The following is a 21,571-nucleotide window of genomic DNA, read 5'->3' as shown; positions in this document are numbered from 1 at the left end:
AAGGGACTGTGGAGATAACCACATCCAATTCAGAACCCAATAGCTGCTTCTCCAACCTAATCGGTCACCAAGAGACAGATTAATGCAAGTACAAGTTTATTTTACCATTTTCTCTACAAGCCTGCCCCCATCTTATCAGTGAGGAACAGACTCTTGTTTCTTTAAATTATATTCATTCATAACATATATTACATCACCCACCCCTTATTATTTCCCCTCAGAGATCCTTTGAAGCTGCTACAGATAGGAGTTTCCCACCCTTTTCGCCTTGTGTCTACAACTGCAATTTACTCTTTTTGTTGGTCATAAAATTTATCTTCTGTGATTGTGGAAAACAAACAATCCTATAGTTTTTCCTTTGTCAGGCCTTGCCTTGATTTCCCAGGGACTCATTCACATACAAAAAATATAGTCTTGAAATAAGTGTGCCTGGAACACTTATAAGGATAAATCATAATATCTATAAATTTGAAAGCAATCCATACCATCCCAAAACCTAACACAGGAAACCTTTCTTAAATATCCTTAATAAATGATGGTCTAGATACTATTTATATTTGAGTATCTCCAGTGATACAATGCTTACTGCTACCTCATAGCACAGTTCAATTAATATTTTTTTAGGGACTTCCCTGGTGGCGCAGTGCTTAAGAATCCACCTGCCAATGCAGGGGACACGGGTTCGATCCCTGGTCCAGGAAGATCCCACATGCTGCAGGGCAACTAAGCCCGTGCGCCACAACTATGGAGCCTGCGCTCTAGAGCCCGCGAACCACAACTACTGCGCCCACGTGCTGCAACTACTGAAGCCTGCACGCCTAGAGCCCATGCTCAACAAGAGAAGCCACTGCAATGAGAAGCCCGCGCACCACAATGAAGAGTAGCCCCAGCTCGCCGCAACTAGAGAAAGCCCATGTGCAGCAACGAAGACCCCAACACAGCCAAAAATAGATAAATACATAAATTAATTAAGAAACATATATTTTTTTAAAAAGTGACACTTCACATTCAGGTTATAAATATGTTCAAGTTGAAAGCAACCTTGGAATCACCTAAAACAATCCTCTATTTTGGTATCAATTTAACACTTGAAAAGATATTCGATATTACTATGACATATTCAGAAAATCTCCACTCACCTACTCTACCCCATCCAGCCTCCACATTAAAGGAAGGCATGAGATTCTTACGTTTATGAGAAGGGGGCATGGGCTTAAAACAAAAATGGTTGAGAAGCACAGCTCTACACTCCTAAGTTATGGTCTCCAACTTCATCTGGGCCCTTAATGAAGCTCAATAATCCTTTTTACTATATTTCTCTTCAATTAGCTGTCTCTCGCTCCCATTCTTTTTAATGGCTAAGCACATAACACCATCTTGAAGCCCCCTACTCAATTCTGTCCTCTACAATGCACTTCCTATTTTGAGAAATTTAACATTTTTAGGCACAAGTATTTCAATTTCTTGCTCTTTTTTCAAACTGTACAAATGTATCTATATGTCCACCTATCTCTACATCCTCATCCCCAATCTTAGAGAATAAGTAGTACCTCCCAACCTCTTACCAACCATTCAATCAAAGTCCTCTACCTAGTCTTAAACCAATACCTTCATGCTTTTTCTGAAACCCTGCCACTGTCAATTATCCCTCATCTTTCCCCCATTTTCAACCTCTCTCTCTTCTCATCTGGCTCCTTGCATCCTATCTATAAACATGTGCAGGTTTTTCTCACTCTGGGGACAAAGAAAATTACAACCTTCCCTTGATTCAAAGTCCCACTACAGCTCTCTCTCTCTCTCTCTACCTCTTCTTTTTAGCCAAACTTTTGGAAACACAGTCAATACTCATTGTCTTGTCTTCATTTCTCATCAACTCCTCAACCTCCACAATTTGGTTTTTACCCCCACACTCCACTGAACCTGCTCACAAAGGTAGCCAAGACCTCTGTATTATCAATTCCAAAAGAAACTTTTTTTTGGTCCACATCTTTCTGGACCCTCTTGGGATATGTAGCAACATTATCCCTTCACTCCTTCTTGATAGCCTGTATTCTCTCTGTTTCTTTGGCGCTACTGTTCTCCTGGTCCTTTTCATACCTCTTGAAAAGGTTCCTTCATAGACACCTCCTTTTCAGTGAGAATTAAACAGTGAGCATTCCCCTGATTTCTGTCTTTGGCCTTCTGTCTGTTTCCCTTCCTCTCCCCACCCCCCACTCTCAAATATAAAAATATGCATGTGTGTATAAATGTATATATACTTATTAGGCTGGAACATATGAAACTGCCAATTGTCAAACATCTTTGACTTATTAGGTTAAACCTATTCATATGGTTTAACCTAATATTTACAGATAAATAGCGCTCTAGATTGGTAGAATAAGAGAAGAAATAAAGAATAACTGAATTAGAAGATCGGAAGAGAATCACAGAAAGTTGCAAAATGAAGTCTCTGAAAATGTGTTATCTGGGAGAAGCAGTGGGTATTGTCATGTGAATGACATGACATGGTAAGGTACAAAGTTACAAATAATATAAATAAAACTTGAATCCAAGTTAATGTGATAGGTAATTATAAAGTACCAGTTGATTATGACAAACACTAACCAGGACAATATATTTTTCCTGTAAATGTGGCAAACAGTAAGTGATTTAAGGTGAAAAAAAGAAACATTGATTATATTGTCACTCTTTTAGAAAAGGAATAACCATTCTATAAAAAAGTGGCTCTCAAACTTAGTCCTGGAAGCCACAGTGGGTTTTTTTTGGAGCACACCGCAAAATAGTAACAACTTTTAATTTTATTATATAAGGTTAGAACAATTTTATTAGCAGAAAATGACTATATTATAACACATAGTGGGTGCTCAATACACATTTGAGAAATGAATAAGTGTATCTACAAAATTATCAACCACAACAATCAAACTAAGTATGCTTAAGTTATTTCCCAGTTTGTTTTTATTAATACTCATTTGCCACCTGTTCATTCACTTTGTCATCTGTTACAGTTCAGGAAAATTACATGTAACAAAACCTTAAAAACAGAAGATTCTACACATTAACTTTGATTTGAATGATGCAGGACCTCAAGTCCAGGTCCAAGCAACTCCTGTTACAAAACACTGCTATAGTGTGGGTTTAAAACTGTGTACCACCAGCCACAGACTAATATTTCCTATTGAATCTAAGCAAGACAATTTTTTTACCTTGAAATAAATAGTTGATGTAAAGAAGAGCCGTGACAGATGGTCAAAAAGAAGTGGTTTCACCTCTAAAAGTAATAAAAAAAATTATTCAATCCTTTTAATTAATATTACATTAAATTAAATGACTCCAAATTTTCGCGATACATACCAGAGAAGCTACTAAAAGGAATCCAGCTCACAAGTTGAAGGAACTGTGATCGACAACAGAGGCCATCCCAGAGAGGAAGGCTCTTATACAGGAATGCTTCACAGGAATAAAACCCCTCCTGTAACACAAGTTGATAGTAAAACCTTGCATGGAACTCTTCAGTTGTAATTACTCTTGAAACAACCAGTTTACTTTGTGCTATAGTTGTTTTACCCTTAGACTAATGTTTTTTGTCATAAATATAATTAAAAGCCTTGGATTAGGTGCCAGACTTTCTCATAAAAAGGATCAGATGATTAATATTTGGATACATTACCATCTTTATCAACATAGTTTTCAAACACCATAAAACTTTACCAATTGGAAAGAAGGTAAGAAGTCAAGTTATGGAATATTTTTAAAGATAAATGAAATTGTATTATGTTGGAGTACATGATAGTCAATAGAGTGTATACAATGTTGTATAATAAGGCTGGAATTTCATTAGGGGCCATAGACCAAACCCAAACTCTGGGCAGCACCATCTGGAGAGGCCTGAATGTCTAGGCTGCCTCTGTTTTTACCAGAGTGAAGATCCAGGGTTTTCCCTTTTAACTTTGTCGTCCTGAGCCTTAAATAGTGGCGTGCACCACGACTCTATTCTGGACCTTCTTTTCATGACATGAATTCTGTGGACAATCTCATCTATAACATAGCTAAAACCACCACCTATATCATGAGGAGTCCAAAATTTCTGCATCTCTAGCCCAAATCTCACTCCTGAGCTCTAGGCTCATTATCTAACTGCCTACTGGACCTCTTAGATATCCCACAGGCATCTTTCAAATCAAATATATCTTTCCTTCCTAGCCTGCTTTTCTTATATTCCCATCATCATCCTCCCAAGCAGGAAATCTAAAAAATCAACCTAAATTCATCCTTTTATCCTCACCACCATTATCCACACCCAACTTCTAATTCAATGGTTTCACACCATACCCTTAAGATTTATTCAACAAACATTTATTGAGAATCTCTTTTGTATCAGGTACCAAGTTGAACACCCATACATGAAGAAAAGTTAGACATGGTTCCCACCTGTCCACAGCTCATAATGTGTGGAAAAACAGATGCTGAAAGTACCACGATACAGGTAAACACAGAGAGCTAAGGAAGCACGTAGAACAAACATCTAACCCAGACTGAGTAAAGGCTTCTTGATGGTGCTGATATCTGAGTGGCAGCTTAAAAGTATAACTCAGGGTTACCCAGGCCAAATAATTAATTGGCTGGAACATATTCGACAATCAAAAAATGTTTGTTGATTATAAGGACACAAGTAGTGACCCTATGAGATTTATCTTACTGGCTAATTCAATTAATTTAATGCATTCAATTACATCTTCAGTTTGTTCTCTTAAATTATAGACCTTTCTCTCTTTTTTGGGGGGGGTAGGGGGCTCACGGGATTTTAGTTCCCTGACCAGGGATTGAACACAGGCCCTCGGCAGTGAGAGCGCCGGAGTCCTAACCACTGGACAGCTAGGGAATTCCCTATACCTTTCTCTCTTATTTGCATAATTTAACAAATTCTTTCTTCAAATCCAACAGTACAAAGATAAACGACAGTGCAACTTGGCTCTATTTATAATGAATTTTGAATTGAATAAATATTGTTTACAAAAGATGTCAAGCACTAAAGAAAAGGTTTTTAATGGATATCTAAATAAATTAAGAAGTGGTGGGACTTACCTGGTAGTCCAGTGGCTAAGACTTCACGCTCCCAATGCAGGGGGCCTGGGTTCGATCCCTGGGTTCGATCCCTGGGTTCGATCTAGTTCGTCAGGGAACTAGATCCTACATGCCTCAACTAAGAGTTCGCATGCCACAACTAAAGATCCTGCATGCCGCAACTAAAACCCAGCGCAGCTCAATAAATAAATATATATATATATTTTTTTTTAAATGGTGAAGTGTGTAGGAAACAAGCAGAATCTTACTTGTAAGAAGCATTCTGCCTTGAGGATAGTGTCCAGGAAGTTGGTAAATTCTTTTCCATGTTCATAATTATTCACCTTGTACCAAATACATTCTGGAACAAAAATATTAAACATAAGGCTCCGGTTGCACAACACTAAAAACTACACAAAACATAACCACCACAACTCTAAAGTGACAAATAAATGACAAATATAAACAAGCTATCTGTCTCATACATCCTAGCCAACTCACACTGGAGACTATAATATATATGTGGAAGTGATAGTGTGATGTTTCTCAAGAACTTGGTAATATAGGGGGAAAGCTTACGGTGAAAAAATAAACTAGTAAATGTTACATATAATGAATGTGATTAGCTTTATGCCACACAGTAATCCAAAAGACTATAAGTGTATGAATTAAAAGTTTGAGAATGCCTAAACTTCAATTAGGGTGAGCTGGGGGTAATCTAAGGGTGGCAGAACTTTAGTTAGTGGAAATCTAACAAACTGTATCATATCCTATGTAAAGAAAGACTGAGTAGGAAAAGGAGAGTTATCCTGGAACCAACTAAAACTGACCTTAAACACTTGAAGAGTCAGGATTTACTTATCCAGGAAAGAAATAATCTGGTGAACTCAATACTATGTTTAGAGAAATCGACCTCCTTGGAGGAATGAAATGATCAGGCTTTACTATGGCCTGGATGAAAAACTCCCTCACTGCCTTTTCCTTCAGTTCTACAATTAAGAAACTTTCTGATGACTAATGTGGCCCCCATATATATTGATAGCAGAGAGGAGCTATTCTAGTCGGCAAACATGAAAATTTTGGTCACCAGAATTACTTCTATTATGAAATAAAAAGTTGACATTCTGGCTTACACAACAGTCTCTGAGTTTGGTTAGCATTAATCTGATGGTTCTGGGGGCTTAACAGCAAGTTTCTGAACATACAAAGATGAAGAGGCCTTGGACTGTGACAGTCATCAAAGTAGAGCCACCCAGTGAGTTTTGGTGGCCATCCAGCAGTGTTTCCTTAACAATACACCTCCTTTCTTACTACCCCTTAAAATTACAACAGCAGCAGCATTCAGGCTCTGAATACATGATTACCAGAAAAATAATTACAGCATATGAAGGCTCCTCCTGTCTAGAAGTTGGCACCCTTTTAAAAGAAACCCATTTGTAAACCATCTTATTCCTTCTTCATTCATCTAACACTTCTAAGTATCAATTTTTACCTTCTTGTAATGTTTGACTCAACCAGTGATAGAGCCTCAGTAAGACTGACTCATCTCTGACACAGTTAATATAGTGTAGTAGCAGAGAGTTGTTCAGCACTGCGCCCATCTGAGAAGGCAGCTGCAAAGACAGAACAATCGGTCAACTGTAAGTATATAAAAAGGAGATCAGAGCAACAAGGAAATCATCAGATAGGAAATATATAACAAAAATAAAGGCCATGAAGATCAAATGGAAAATGCAAATAAGCACATGGTCCAGTCACATACCTCTAAGCAATGGATGTTCTGTAAGAGTTGAGGGAAGCTTTTAAGCTGTTCCAGTGGAAATGATCCATTGCTACTGAAATAATCAGAAAGATTCATCCCCTTTTTCCCACTTTCTTTACTGTAGTTACGGGAATTTAGCACTGGTATAACTGAGTGAGAATTCCATTTCTAAAAAAGAAAGATAATAAAACAATCTATCAATGGACTAAGCAGATTACAAACTATAAATGTAAAAGCACTTGTTAAGGTGGTTTAATGAATGGAGTCTGAATATAGTTTGCATAGAATACTGGGTAATTAAAATGTACTTAAATATTTATAATCTCTTCCAACATCTGAATGGTTATTGTTTGAATTTAATAAAAGAATACTGCAAGTCACTTGGGGTTTTAGATACTTACTCTTTTTATAGGATGGACATTAGCTAACATCAACTTTAGAGGTTCTGGAGGAAGTCCCTGATTCCTTTGCCTCACAGCAAGTAGAGCTGTCTTCCACAGATTCTCTGAATTCTTAAAATAGATCTATAAATTTGAATGTAAAGTACACGAGAGGAGGTATCCATAAGTCGGAGCAGCATAAAACCTAAAACTCTTCATTAATTGAAAGTATATTAATTATGAAATATTTTACACCCATGCAAATCCATTTAAGTTTTTTTTTCTAATCAGGAATCTATTACATTGAATGGAATACATTGAATGGAATCAAAATGAAGTGCTAATCCCTAAAAACACTCAGAAACAGCGCCACAATATTAGATCTTAAAACAGTATGCTGTAAACATTTTAGTCCAAATCTATAAATTAACTTACTCAAAACAACATATTTCTATCTCAATATGACTTACTGCTCCTTAATCCCTTACCTTCTTCCTCATAGGCAAAGATACAGAAATCAAAGTAGGAACAAAGAATTTATATAGTGACAACAAAGCCTGGAGATGAGGCTGCATTCCCTGAAATAAAATAAGAGTTTCAATTTTCAATTCTGTGGCCAGTAAGAAAAAAAAAGTAACAATAAAATAAAAAGATTAAACATATATTCAGACCCTAATTTTATTATGTGATATAGCTATAGGAAGATGCTATAGAAAATCAAGGAATAGAAACTCAAACATTTAAATCAACTATCATAAAGCAACCCTCGCCAACTTGTCATCTTCTCTTTTGTGACCTTTTTCCATATTTCACTTCTTCCTTATATTTTCTCTCTTCTTCTCTGCCCGTGCCTTAGGCTTACCAGTCATATCTGCTAGAATGGCTTACTCTCACTGGTATAATACTCAGGACTCAAAGTTTACTCATTCTTGATTTAGACAGGAAGGTGGAAGGACAAAAAGGGAAGCCAAGAAAACAGAGCAAAGGAAATATTAATACCTTAGCATCATGATCCTTGGAAAATTCACTAGGATATCTAACAATTAGTATGCAGAAGTCAAACAGCTTGATATAACTGAAGTCTTTACAAAAACATTAATTTTATGACAGAAGTCCTTACTGCTGGATACCTGTGTTTGATATATCTGGCTATCCAGAGGAAGCATACCACTAAAATTCCAAGGAAGAAACCGAACTGTTTTATTATATTACTATTTTATTGAATCAACTACTATACAAAATAAGGAAGGCAGAAAATGGGGATTAGAAATACAGTATTCCTATTTTATAATAGCTTCCTGAAATTAAATTTATGATAACAAAACCAAAATGACCCAGGCTATCTATGCTGAAATATCTTCTGATCTCTGTACTCATTATCAATTAGCACCAGAGTGTTTGCTTTGAGTTGGAATGTTTTTGAAAGAGCAAATACTTAGGAGTGGAGAGACCTTTAGAACTTATTGTCTAGTTAACTAAACCTATCTTTATTGTTAAAAAGTTAACACTTTCTTAAAAGAAAGAGAGAGAGAGACTTCCAGTTAAACATGGCATACTGAACATACATGTTTAATTCTGGGTCCTCATAAAGCCCCACTAAAAAGTAAAGGAATGGAAAAATGCATAAAGCACAAGTTCAAAGAGAACAAGAAGGCAGACAATAGCACATGTGAGGTCTCAACAAGATTTTGGAACCTCAAATGAAGATGGACAAACAATAATCAATTTAGCAGAATAGAGAAAACGAAAGCTAAGGCAGCAACAGAAAAAGCCTCAAAAGCAGCAGATTCATGCTTGAGAACTCCCAGAAAGGCTCAGAAATTTGAGGGAAATTGCACTTCTGTTTTTCAGCCCTCTTGCACCTCTGAAAAGTGGAGGTGCAAGAGGGCTGAAAAACAGAAGGACTGGTTGAAAGCCTACATAAGAAGCAGTTAGAACCCCAAATTCCTTCACTACACTGGCAAACATCAGGGTTTTACTCACTGAAGATAAAAGCTGGACTCATACAGTTTGCAGAACTGAGGGAGTGTACCAGAACCTATCCCCAATCTTTCCTAGTGCTTAAGTCCCAGAGTGCTAGTAGCCAGGTTTATAGCCCTGTGGCAAGTAATTTTACATGTCAACTTTGCTGGGCCATGGGGTGCCCAAATCAAATGTTCTGGGTGTTTCTGATGAGATTAACATTTAAATGGGTGGACTCTTGAGTAAAGCAGACTACCCACCATAATGTGGGTGGGCCTCATTCAATCAGTTGAAGGCCTATACAGAACAAAAAGACTAGCTCCCCCAAGCAAGAGAGTATTCTCCACCAGACTGCCGACTGCCGATGAACTCAAACTGGAACATCAGCTCTCCTGGATCTCCAGCCTGCAGGCCCACCCTACAGATGTTGGACTTATGAGTCTCTATAATCTTGTGAGCCAATCCCTTATAAAAATCTTTCTCTATATATACACACATCCTAGTGGTTCTGTTTCTCTGGAGAAGCCTGACGAATACAACCCCTAGTCAGGAAACAGGAGAATTTTTATTTTATTTTATTTTATTTTATTTATTTATTTTTTGGCTGCGTTGGGTCTTCGTTGTTGCACGTGGGCTTTCTCTAGTTGAGGCGATCAGGGGCTACTCTTTGTTGAGGTGCGCAGGCTCTAGGCACACAGGCTCAGTAGTTGTGGCACACGGGCTTAGTTGCTCCGCGGCATGGGGGACCTTCCCAGACCAGGGCTCGAACCCGTGTCCCCTGCATTGGCAGGCGGATTCTTAACCACTGCGCCACCAGGGAAGTCCCCAGGAGAATTTCTTAGGAAAAATGACACCATCATCTGGGGAATTTCCCAATGAAACATCAAGATCCTACAATGAACAAGTCCTGCTCACGTACACAAGTTTCCAATGACCATTTTAGTGCTTTATTATTAAATATGGGCAAACAATGTTTACCAGGTATTTGAGGAAAGCATCTACCATGAAAGACCAAACAAACAAGAAAGGAACTCCCCCTTCCTTTTCCAAAGACTGCTCTCAAAGGGCCTGGTGCATATAAGATAACAACGTGCCTGCTCCACTTCCCACCATTCATGCTTGCCACCAGAAAGACAATTTCTCTGTTCTGTGTCCATCATGATGGGAAGTTATGGGGCACGGATGGGTATAGAGGGGACACATACCTTTGCAGGTATCAAAAATTCACATACCCAATACATTTGCTTACATGGGCTGATTATGCCTGTTACCATTTTACATGTTCAGTTACATGTGAGCATGGCTATGTCTTCTAGGCTCGGTATTGCTGGATGTGATCAAAGTCACCAAAATCCAGCTTATCAAAACAATTTTATGAATGTATCTTTATAAATAGGCATTGATAATGGGGTAATTTAGTAATGTACTATATAGAATATTAATAATGAAGCCATATATTTAATGTCTGGGTTAAAAATTTTTAGACACTGTACTGAGTCATTTTTTTAACTTGAACATATACTTGTCTCAGTTAATACAAATCAACAAGATGTTATTTATGGTAAGATTTTCTTATTCCATTGAATTGTTTTGCTGTTAACATGGAAAAATGTATATCGTTTTCATAATTTCTATTAATGTGAAATAAAATTAAATTTGGACAAAAACATTATCATTACTATCCTCAGAGAGCTACGAGAATATACTGCACCCAGAGAGCCAAAATAGGAAGCTATAAAACAAGAACAATCATTGAATTGTACCAACAGGAAACCTCACAATGGAGAAGCACACATGTGCGCATGTGTTTGTATTTTTCATGAAATTTGAATGCCTCTACATAGGTTACGCAGGCTTCAACAGTTAGGCATAGGCACTACAACTTCCTATTGTTTTACACCCAAAGCTTCACAGACTTCTGTTACCTGGCAGGTATAGTGGAAATAACAATGCAAGAGAGCTGTAAGGACAAGAGATAAAAGTCAGGGAATATACTGAAGTTTAAGTATCCAGAAAAGAATGCTTTCCTAGATCACAGCCACAGAATAAATAAGCTAGTCACTTTAATAAAATAAAGTAGTCATTTTTGACTACTCCCTAACACTTATTTTCCAGCCATACCAACCCAGTTCCGTAAACGGTTTCTGCTATTTGGTATCGACCTGGCTTTGCTCATGCTGTTCCCTCTGCCAAGAGTGCCCTTCTCTTCTTTCTTGGCCTAGTTAAATTCTACTCACCATCACCACTCCTCCTTGACCCCAGTCTGATTCTGATTTTTTATTTTGTTGACTGAGCTCCCCAGGCAATTAAGTTCCTTGAAGGTAATGACGCATTCGATTTTACATCCGCAAAGCCTAGCTCGGTACCTAGCACAAAGTACACTGGCCAGTCTTAGGTCTTTTCAGTACTCACCATTTTGGCCTGAAGATCAAGCAGTTTTCTCACACGAAATGGTTTGACTAGAAAAGGTAAAGAAAAGAATTACTAGTCTGTGGTTCAGAATAAAAAGAAACCTTGTTCAGATAGCTTCTCCTTACAACACATTAAGAATATAATTACGCTGTTCAGTTAAGCCATTAAGCAGATGCTCTTAGATAAAAGTACTAAAAAGAAATCCCACAAAACCTTGTCATAGAACTAATGCTAACAGTTAACTTTATAAAGGCCGATACAAATGCTAATTCCACAGAGTGAATGTAATACAATTGGAATGAAAATACTCACCATTCTCTTTTTTGGTAAGTAAATACAACAAATGGCAGACATAAGGGCACTGTCAAAATATAAAAAATAAAAGAAAAAAATGACAATATATCTTGAACAGAGCAACAATGCATTTTCCTCAAATGTCAATCTTATACTAAGAAAAAAGGTTTTGGGACTTCATTGAACAATAGTTTTACAAAGCTTCTCTTTTTCATACTAAATAGTAGTGATAAAAAAAAACAATAGTTTTAATTGGCATCCCTTTATGCCATTTTAAAGTTATTTTTGGAATACAACGACAATGCAGACAATTTGAAAACCAGAAAAAGATTCTTCTACCTAACAAAAATTCATGTATTCCTTCTAGTAGGTCCATATTTATTAAGATACAAACTTAAAATTTTTATCCTGATTTCCCACTTAAAAGTGTTTTCCCATGTTACTTGGTCTTCAAAATGATCATTTTCAATGATCTTAATATTCCAGTGAGTGGATATACCAGAATTTAATTAATCATTTAGCCCTCAGTTTGGCAAATATCACATAATAAATTTGTTAAACTACTAAATGATTCCTTGGTTCCCTTATACCACTTCATTTTGAGCGTCCATTTGTTGAGGTTTTATTCTAGATCAGGGGTCAGCAAACTACAGTCCACCTGTTTTTGCAAATCAAGCTTTACTGGAACACAGCCGCAGTCACTCATTTATGTATTGGCCATGGCTGCTTTCTCACTACAACAGCAGAGCTGAGCAGTTGTGACACAGACTGAGTGGCCTGCAAAGCCTAAGATATTCACTATCTGGCCCTTTACAGGAAAAGTTTGCTGATACCTGTTCTAGAAGAAAACTAGAGTAGAATATCTTCAGGACCAGAGGGTGGCAGTGTTTTTCTTTCATTAAAAAAAAATGATAACCATAAAATAAAACATAAAAAAACCCAATAAATTAGAGTTCATTAAATTAAGAATATCTGTTTATCAGACAAGGAAATAATACTCTATTGGAGGGATGGGTAAACAACAACCTGTGGGTCAAATCCAGCCCACTGCTGGTTATTGTGAATAAAGTTTTATTGGAACACAGTCATTCATTTATGTATTTACTGTCTGTAGCTGCTTTTGCACTACACCAGCAGAGTGAGTACTTGTGACAGTATGGCACTCAAACCTAAATATTTACTACCTGGCCCTTTAAGAAAAAAATTGCCAATACCTGCTTTAAACGTTAGGAAGCTGAAAAAGTAAATTATTAAATAGGACTAGAGAAGGCAACAAAAGCAAAGATTTTCTTTAAACAAACTCAAATTTAGTAGTCTTGATTCTAAACTTTGAAGTACAGCATTCCATATTGCCACTCCTTTACTTAGAAATGGGTTGATAAAGAATGAACATACTTGTAATAAGTGTGGATTTATATATAGGGTCTTCTTGTTTTTAAGGAAAGAATACATGTTATGACCAAGTCTGCCACATTGTACACAAAATATAGTAACTTTCAGTAAAAAAAACCCAAAAAACAAAAGAAACTCACTGCCTCACATCCCTAGGATATGAACCATTAGCAATACTGTTTATCATGTTGGGTATGAAACGAGTGCCACCCTAGGCCCCAGCATTCTATCTGACATTCTCCTTTAATCACATCTAGAAAGGAAAAATTCATGTGCATCTAAGACTTTACAATTGCTTTTCTGGCAAATAGTTAACCACCACATCTCAGTCACTACAGAGTCAGGCGCCTGCCAAGTTGTGACTTTTAATGCTTTTAAAAGTTAGGATCCCTATTTCTTGATCTGGCTGATATTTATACAAATATGTTCGGTTTATAAAAATTAATTGAGCTGATAACTTATAAGTAATTTTGTGTATGTATACTTCAGTAAGTATTTTTTAAAAGATAGAAAAAAAGAAAAGAAAAAGAAAAAAAGCAGGCCCCCTTCCCCTCTGCCATGCTGAGCAAGAAACTCTCTAGTCAGCATCATGAAAACTACTCAAGTATATTGCAATTATTTGACAAACATTTATGAATAGCTCCTATTCATTCATTCACTCATGAAACAAGTACTTATTAAGCAGTGGATAAAACAGACAAAAAGGTCTGCTCTTATGAAGTTTACAATACTAAATACCTGGGTTATAAGAGGCTCAGTCCCTGCCTGGAAGAACTCCTAAGTATGTATCCAAAAGAATTCTAAGCAGGGACTTGTACAGGCACTTGCATGCCAACGTTTACTGCAGCATTATTCATGTTAGCCAAAAGATAGAAACAACCCAAGGGTTCATCAACAGATAATGGATAAACAAAATGTGGTATAAACATACAATGGAATACTATTCAGCCATAAAAATGAAGTTCTGACACATGCTATAACATGGATGAACTTTGAAGACACGCTAAGTGAAAGAAGCCAGACACAAAAGGACAAATACTGGATGATTCCACTTATATGAGGCACCTAGAATAGGCAAATTCATAGACAGAAAGTAGATTAGAGGTTCCCAGGGGCTGGGTGGAGGAGGAATGGGGAGTTATTGCTTACTGGCTAGAGAGTTTCTGTTTATGGTAATACAAAAGTTTTGAAAATAGATAGCAGTGATGGTTGCACAACATTATGAATGCAATTAATAACAATTAATAACAAAAATTAATAACACTTAAAAATTTATAACCATTAATAACACTTAAAATAGTTAAAATGGTAAATTTTACATTATGGAAAAAAGATAACAGGTTAAAAGAATGAAGTACTCATACATGCTGACAACATGGCTGAATCTTGAAAGCATTATGCTAAGTAAAAGAAGCCAGTCAAAAAAGACCCCATATTAGGGACTTCCCTGGCGGTCCAGTGGTTAAGACTCCGTGCTTCCACTCTAGGGAACCTGGGTTTGATCTCTGGTTGGGGAACTAGGATCCTGCATGCTGCGCAGGGCAGCCAAAAACAAAAAGAAAAGAAAAAGAAAAAAAGACCCCATATTGTATGATTCCATTTATGTGAAATGTCCAGAATAGGCAAATCTCTAAAGACATAAAATAGATTAAGAGTTGCTTAAGAACCTCTAAATAGGAAGATGGGGGTGATAGCTAAAAGGTATGAGTTTTTTTTTAATAAAGTGAAAGAATGTCACAATAAAGCAAGTCACATGACTTTTTTGGTTTCCCAAGAGGTATGAGATTTTTGAGGTGATGAAAATGTTCTAAAACTGACTCTGTTCATGGTTGAACATATCTGTGAACATACTAAAAACCAGTGGATTTTACTTTGAGTGGACTGTATGGTATGTGAGTTACATCTCAACAAAGCTGTTTTAAAAAAGTATCCAGCGAGAAAAGAAATGACATACTACAATTAGACTGATTCGACAACAATGGAAAGGAGGTGCCAGTGCAATATTGTCAATGTCCTGAGAGAATTTCACTGTCACCCTAGAGTTCTACACACAGCAGAACCAATTTTCAAGAGCAAGGGCATAGTAAAGATATTTTTAGGCAAAGATTTTACTGAAGGAATATTCTAGAAAATGAACTCGATTGAAGGTCTGAGATGCAAAAACAAATGATGAGCAAAGATATTGGCAAATATGTGGGCAAATCTAGACAAACACCAACTGTGAAGAAAATAATGTCTACTGTATGTGTATGTGGAGGAGGATGGAGAAGAAAGAGCCAGAACTAAAACCAGATAATAGCATATAATCTGGGAGGGGTGTGATCAGAGTTAAAGCATTCTAAGGTCCTTGTATCATTCAAGATGAAGGTAAAGATATTAGTTACCTTTAGACTTTAAGAAAAAAAATTAAAAATTTAAACTGAGAACATTATAAAGTTATTAATTCATTAAAAAATAATAAACCCATTATATGCTAGATGACATATTTTATGAAAAATAACTACATTTTCCAAACAAAAGAAAAACAGTAAGAAGAATGACACTGTTTTACATTTTACACTATATATGCATGTTAAAATAGGTACAATAACAGCTAAAACAACACACACAGAATGTGTAATTTCCAACCAAGAATGGGGGAAAACCACAATCAATCCAAAATAAGAGGGATGAGGGAAAGAATCAGAAAAAAGCAGATCATTTAGAAAGCTCAAAATAAGATATTGATATTTCAATTCATTTCTACTGTATCAACAATCACTACAAAAGTAAATAAACTAATTTTCCAGGTAAAAGTGAAAATCATCAGACAGGATTTAAAAATAAAATCTAGTTATATGCTATTGAAAAGAGGCATCTAAGGGATCTCCCTGGTGGTCCAGCGGTAAAGAATCTGCCTTCCAATGCAGGGGATGCAGGTTCGATCCCTGGTTGGGGAGCTAAGATCCCACATGCCATGGGGCAACAAAGCCCACACTGTGAGCCTCAAAGAGACAGCCTACCCGAGTGCCACAAACTACAAAGCCCATGTGCTCTGGACCCTGTGCGCCACAACTACAGAGCCCACACACCCTGGAGCCCGCGCCACAACTAAAGAGAAGCCTGCGCACCACAACGAAGAGCCCGTGCTGCAACGAAAGATCCCACGTGCCGCAACTAAGACCTGATGCAGCCAAAAATATAAAAAGAAAATAGTTTTTTAAAAATAAATAAATAAAAGGGGCATCTAAGACATGAGGGCAAAAGAAGATTTTTCAAAAAACCAAAAGATGGTAATATACCAAGCAATATACTAGCCAATGTCAATATCAAACGAAATGACTAAAACAAAAAGCATTTCTAACAAAGGGCAACTCCATGATAAAGGTTTGATTCAGCAGGACAATATATGAAAACTATAATTGTGCATATACCTAATAATAGACTCAAAATATATAAAGTAAAATTTGACAGAACTTTAAAGGAAAACTAACAAATCTGCCTTCATAGTGGGAGATTTTCAACATACCTCCCTCTATAATTGATAAATGGGCGGCAACAACAATAAATCCATAAGGATAGAGAAAATTTCAATTCCAATAACCTTCATCCCCTCACACTACTTCAACAACTCACCCCATTGTCACTCAATCTTGTCATCACATTGAACCACCTCCTCCTGAAATCTTAAACTCCACTGCTACAATTTCTATTATTCCAGTTTTTAAACCCAATACATTTCCTGAATGTCACCAAGGCATCCTGAACCTCAGCTGCGTGTGCTCCCCATCTGCCCTGTTTTGTCTTCACCTTCTCCCTTTTCTCTCTAGACTTCCTGATCCATCGGCGGTCACTCTCTTGCCTCCTTGTCCCACCCTGGAGAAATTACCTATCACAAATTCGTGCTCCCTAAACTCATCTGGTCCTTCAGAACGGTGTCTCTAACCTCCTATTTCTATTTCCACCGAAAGCTATTTCAAAATGTATACTCTCTCCTCAAACATAATATTCTATCTTCCCATCCTCATTCTCAGCAGAAGACCTTGCCTCCTACTTAAGTGAAACTTTGAGGAAAAAAAATCACTAAAACCACTGGCCAGGAATTCCCTCAATCATCTCCCTTACTAACCCACAAACGTATTGACATCAACACCCATGTCTCTTCCTGTTGAAAACAAATTCCTATGACTTTAACCCTGATCCCCAGTCTTATTTTGCTACCTCTCCTTTATACTCACATGGAACTCTGTGGATACTATCACAGGATTTATTCACACTGTACTTATCTTCTCTCCTACTACATTTAAAGACCTTCAAGGCTCAGCCTCTTACTAGATAGCTTACCTTAGCCAAGTTATGTAACTTTTCCAAGCCTCAGTTGTCTCATCTCTAAAATGGGAATATCATTTTCCATAAATTCTGGCTCTAGTCACGTGACTCTGGGTAATTATTTGACTTCTCTGTGCCTCAGCTTCCTCATCTCTAAAATGGGGATAAAAGTGTATACCACAGGGCTTCCCTGGTGGCGCAGTGGTTGGGAGTCGCCTGCCGATGTAGGGGACGCGGGTTCGTGCCCCAGTCCGGGAGGATCCCACGTGCTGTGGAGCGGCTGGGCCCGTGAGCCATGGCCGCTGAGCCTGCGCATCCGGAGCCTGTGCTCCGCGGTGGGAGAGGCCACAACAGTGAGAGGCCTGCATACCACAAAGAAAAAAAAAAAGTGTATACCACATAAGGCTCGCAAGAGGTTCATGTGAGTTAAAACCACTTCTTATCTAGTGTGTGTTTTACACTTACAACACATTTCAGTTTGGCCTAGCCACATTCCCAGTGCTCACTTAGTCAAATGAAGTTAGTGGCTACTATACTGGTAGCACAAGTGTAGAAAATAGTAGGTGCTCAATAAATTTTTTTTTAGAATACTGATGTAAGAAAAGAACTTTCAGACCCTCAGAACTGGGAAAAAAATATTTTACATAGTCTAACATTTCTTTCTCTACATTTTAACATCTCTGAAAACAGAACTAATCCTAAAATCCATATCATGTGATAGCTTTAATGGCAGCATTCTATTGTAATGGTTCATAAGATAATGATGCATCTTAACACTAATGGCATCTTAGAGATGATGAAATACTGTGTATATAAAGTATACTAGTGCCTGGCATATAAGCCTCATATAATTTAACTATATGAGGCTTAGAGTTAACTTATTCTAACTCATATTTGTATTTCTAATACTAGTTCAATGCCATTCATATTATGTGGTTAATAAATGTTCATTGAGTGAATTTCTAAAGGATGTAGCCTCAAACTTTGTACATCTAAAGCCAAACATATTATATTCCTTCCAAAACTACCTCCATTTCACAAATTCCCTTTTACGGTCAAAGGTACCATCATTCTGAGTCATGCTGCCTTAAAAACTTGGATCTTCATCTCTTGACCCTTCCCTTAATCCAATATAGGTAGCAAGTCAATTCTTCCTTTACAATTTCCCCTAAAATTTGTCCTTTCAATTTTTCATTCCCCTTAGTCTAGGATAGTGATTCTCAAACTTTTTGGTCTTGGGACTCTTTACATTCTTAAAAATTAGAGGACCCCAAAGAGCTTTTGTTTATCTGGTTTATATCTGTTGATATTTACCATATAAGAAACTAAAACTCGGAAATTTTTAAATGTTTACTAACTCATTTAAAAAATAAGCCCAGGGCTTCCCTGGTGGCGCAGTGGTTGAGAGTCCGCCTGCCGATGCAAGGGACACGGGTTCGTGCCCCGGTCCGGGAGGATCCCACGTGCCGCAGAGCGGCTGGGCCCGTGAGCCATGGCCGCTGAGCCTGCGCGTCTGGAGCCTGTGCTCCGCAGCGGGAGAGGCCACAGCGGTGAGAGGCCTGCGTACTGCAAAAAATAAAAATAAAAATAAGCCCATCACATGCTAACAATAAATGAAATATTTTATGAAAAATAACTATATTTTCCCCAAAAATGACTTAGAGTGACACAGTTTTACATTTCTACAAATTTCTTTAATGTTTCTGACTTAATAGAATACAGCTGGATTCTCTGCTTCTGCATTAAATCCGCTACAATATGTTGTTCTGATTGAAGTACATGAAGAAAAGCCAGCCTCACACAGATATGTAGTTGGAGAAGAAAGTAATATTTTAATAGCCTTTTCAGAAAATCGCGGATATTAGTCTTTGATACTTCACTAAAACTTGGTAAGTGATAGCCTCTTAGGGAACAGCTGCAATGTGGAATCTGAAATCTTATCAATGAACCGTCTTTGTACTCTGTTCCATTAAAATTCATTGATATATCTTACACTTTGGATGGCTCTTTTACCCATGCATAATTTCATAATATCATACTTGATAATTTGGAAATTAGCTATACCAAGCTTCCAAATATTGACACATTTCATTATACAATATCTAAAAATCACATTCATTAATATTGCTATCATCCTCATCAGGAAAGTCTTTAAGTATTGGGAAGCTGTCAAGTTCACAGTGGCAGATACAAATTTTCCAAACTTGTAATTTCCGCTTAAAAGCTCAAATTTTATCACTGGCAAAAAACAGTGCCAGTTTTTCTTTGAAATGACCAGCTCACTTTGTTCATTTTCAAGAAAACATCTGCCAAATACCCAAGTCTGAATAACCACATTTTATATGTCAGTCACTCTTTGAAGTAAAAATGGTATTCTGTGAAAAAAGCAGCTGGTTTAGCTCACAACTCAATCACACAAGTGCTTTTCCTCAGGACAACTGTTGTACTTTAGTATGCAGAAGGGATTTATTTGTACTTCCCATTTCATCAAACATAATATTAAAGATGTGTCTCACAGGTTGAAGTTTAATATAATTAATGAAGTAATTTTTACTGCTTCATTTGGGACGGTATTAAGTGAAACTAGCATTTTTGTTTTTTACTGCAGTGAAGAACACAATGACCACTAGTACAGTCTGGCCCCACTGCCCTTATTTGTGCTAAGGCGCCAGCAGTTTTATCCACCATCAGTACAAATGTCAACACAGTGAAAATAGCTAATAACATCTTGATATTGCTATAAAGATAACTTGAACCACTGAGACCTCCTGAAAGGTTCTCAGGGAGCCTCAAGGGGTCCACAGAGCGTATCTGAGAACTGCTAGTTTAGGATGTCATCATCAAGTTAGTCTCCTAATTAGTTTTCCTGACTCTAGCCTCCATCATAATTCATAATGTTTGGCACTACTAGATACAGCTTCCTACAGTGTTGCTTTCAACATGTTCTGCCCCAAGTTTTTCAGTGATTTCCCCACTGGATATAGGATAAAGTTCAAATTCCTTACCATCACATTTAAAGACCTCTACAATTTTTCCTCACCCAACTTTTTCAGCCTTACCACCCACCACTGCTTGACACCAATTGTAATTAAGTCAATCTGATCTATTTAAGGTCTCTTGAAATACAATTTACACAGTTCACAACTTTGCTTGAAATATTCCTGTCATATCAAACACCAAATCTCAAATCCTACTCAACCTTCACGGCCTAGCTCAATGCCTACATACTTTATGATGCTTTTTCTAATCACTCTGGTTTACAGTGTTCTTTCCTTCCTGGGAATATCACAGCAATTATTATCCTCGTGTTAACATATACTGTCTTTGATAATTTAACTTATACATTATTTAACTTTATCTGCTTTCCTTAGTCCCCCAACTGGATTATAAACCCCTGGAATATGGAAACTCTCTGCTAAACTTTGCATCTTCTACATTGCCTCGATCAATGCAATGAACACAGTCAATTTTTTAAAAATGAAATCAATGAATGAATTCCCTTTCCAGAAGCAAGAGGAATTCAGTTAGATGAATGGTTCACATGGTCTGTGAACTACTGATGGTCCTTGAAAGTCCTCCATGTGGACAGTAGATTGATTTCTTAGAGTTATTAACGTTTTCAATGGGAATAATTATGCTATTTTATCAAAATCAGCCCATTGGCATCTCATGAAAAGTAATCCTCTCCTCATTAATTCTGATGAGGTTTTCACAGTGTTAATCAAGAAACTGGAAACCATAAACAAGACCAAAAGACAACCCTCAGAATGGGAGAAAATATTTGCAAATGAAGCAACTGACAAAGGATTAATCTCCAAAATTTACAAGCAGCTCATGAAGCTCAATAACAAAAAAACAAACAACCCAATCCAAAAATGGGCAGAAGACCTAAATAGACGTTTCTCCAAAGAAGATATACAGATTGCCAACAAACACATGAAAGAATGCTCAACATCATTAATCATTAGAGAAATGCAAATCAAAACTACAATGAGAT

At 37.1% G+C, this 21,571-nt stretch overlaps 1 protein-coding gene across 2 annotated transcripts in view; it reads right to left on the bottom strand.

The window, feature by feature from the left end:
* CENPI (centromere protein I) overlaps positions 1 to 21,571 on the bottom strand; it is a gene marked incomplete at both ends in the record, with an annotated part of 42,421 nt that overhangs the window by 14,034 nt on the left and 6,816 nt on the right. For both annotated transcript variants that reach the window (XM_082681727.1, XM_082681728.1), the window contains 9 exons: positions 3,207 to 3,271; positions 3,355 to 3,472; positions 5,334 to 5,425; positions 6,557 to 6,677; positions 6,827 to 6,994; positions 7,228 to 7,350; positions 7,695 to 7,784; positions 11,581 to 11,627; positions 11,893 to 11,941. In XM_082681727.1, the coding sequence (XP_082537853.1) occupies positions 3,207 to 3,271; positions 3,355 to 3,472; positions 5,334 to 5,425; positions 6,557 to 6,677; positions 6,827 to 6,994; positions 7,228 to 7,350; positions 7,695 to 7,784; positions 11,581 to 11,627; positions 11,893 to 11,941 (873 nt within the window). The remainder of the gene's footprint in view (positions 1 to 3,206; positions 3,272 to 3,354; positions 3,473 to 5,333; positions 5,426 to 6,556; positions 6,678 to 6,826; positions 6,995 to 7,227; positions 7,351 to 7,694; positions 7,785 to 11,580; positions 11,628 to 11,892; positions 11,942 to 21,571) is intronic.

The sequence above is a fragment of the Grampus griseus genome, assembly GCF_964374135.1.
Source record: "Grampus griseus genome assembly, chromosome: X".
Taxonomy (NCBI): domain Eukaryota; kingdom Metazoa; phylum Chordata; class Mammalia; order Artiodactyla; family Delphinidae; genus Grampus; species Grampus griseus.
Note: the sequence above shows the minus strand (reverse complement) of the source record. Positions and strands in the feature narration are given on the sequence as shown.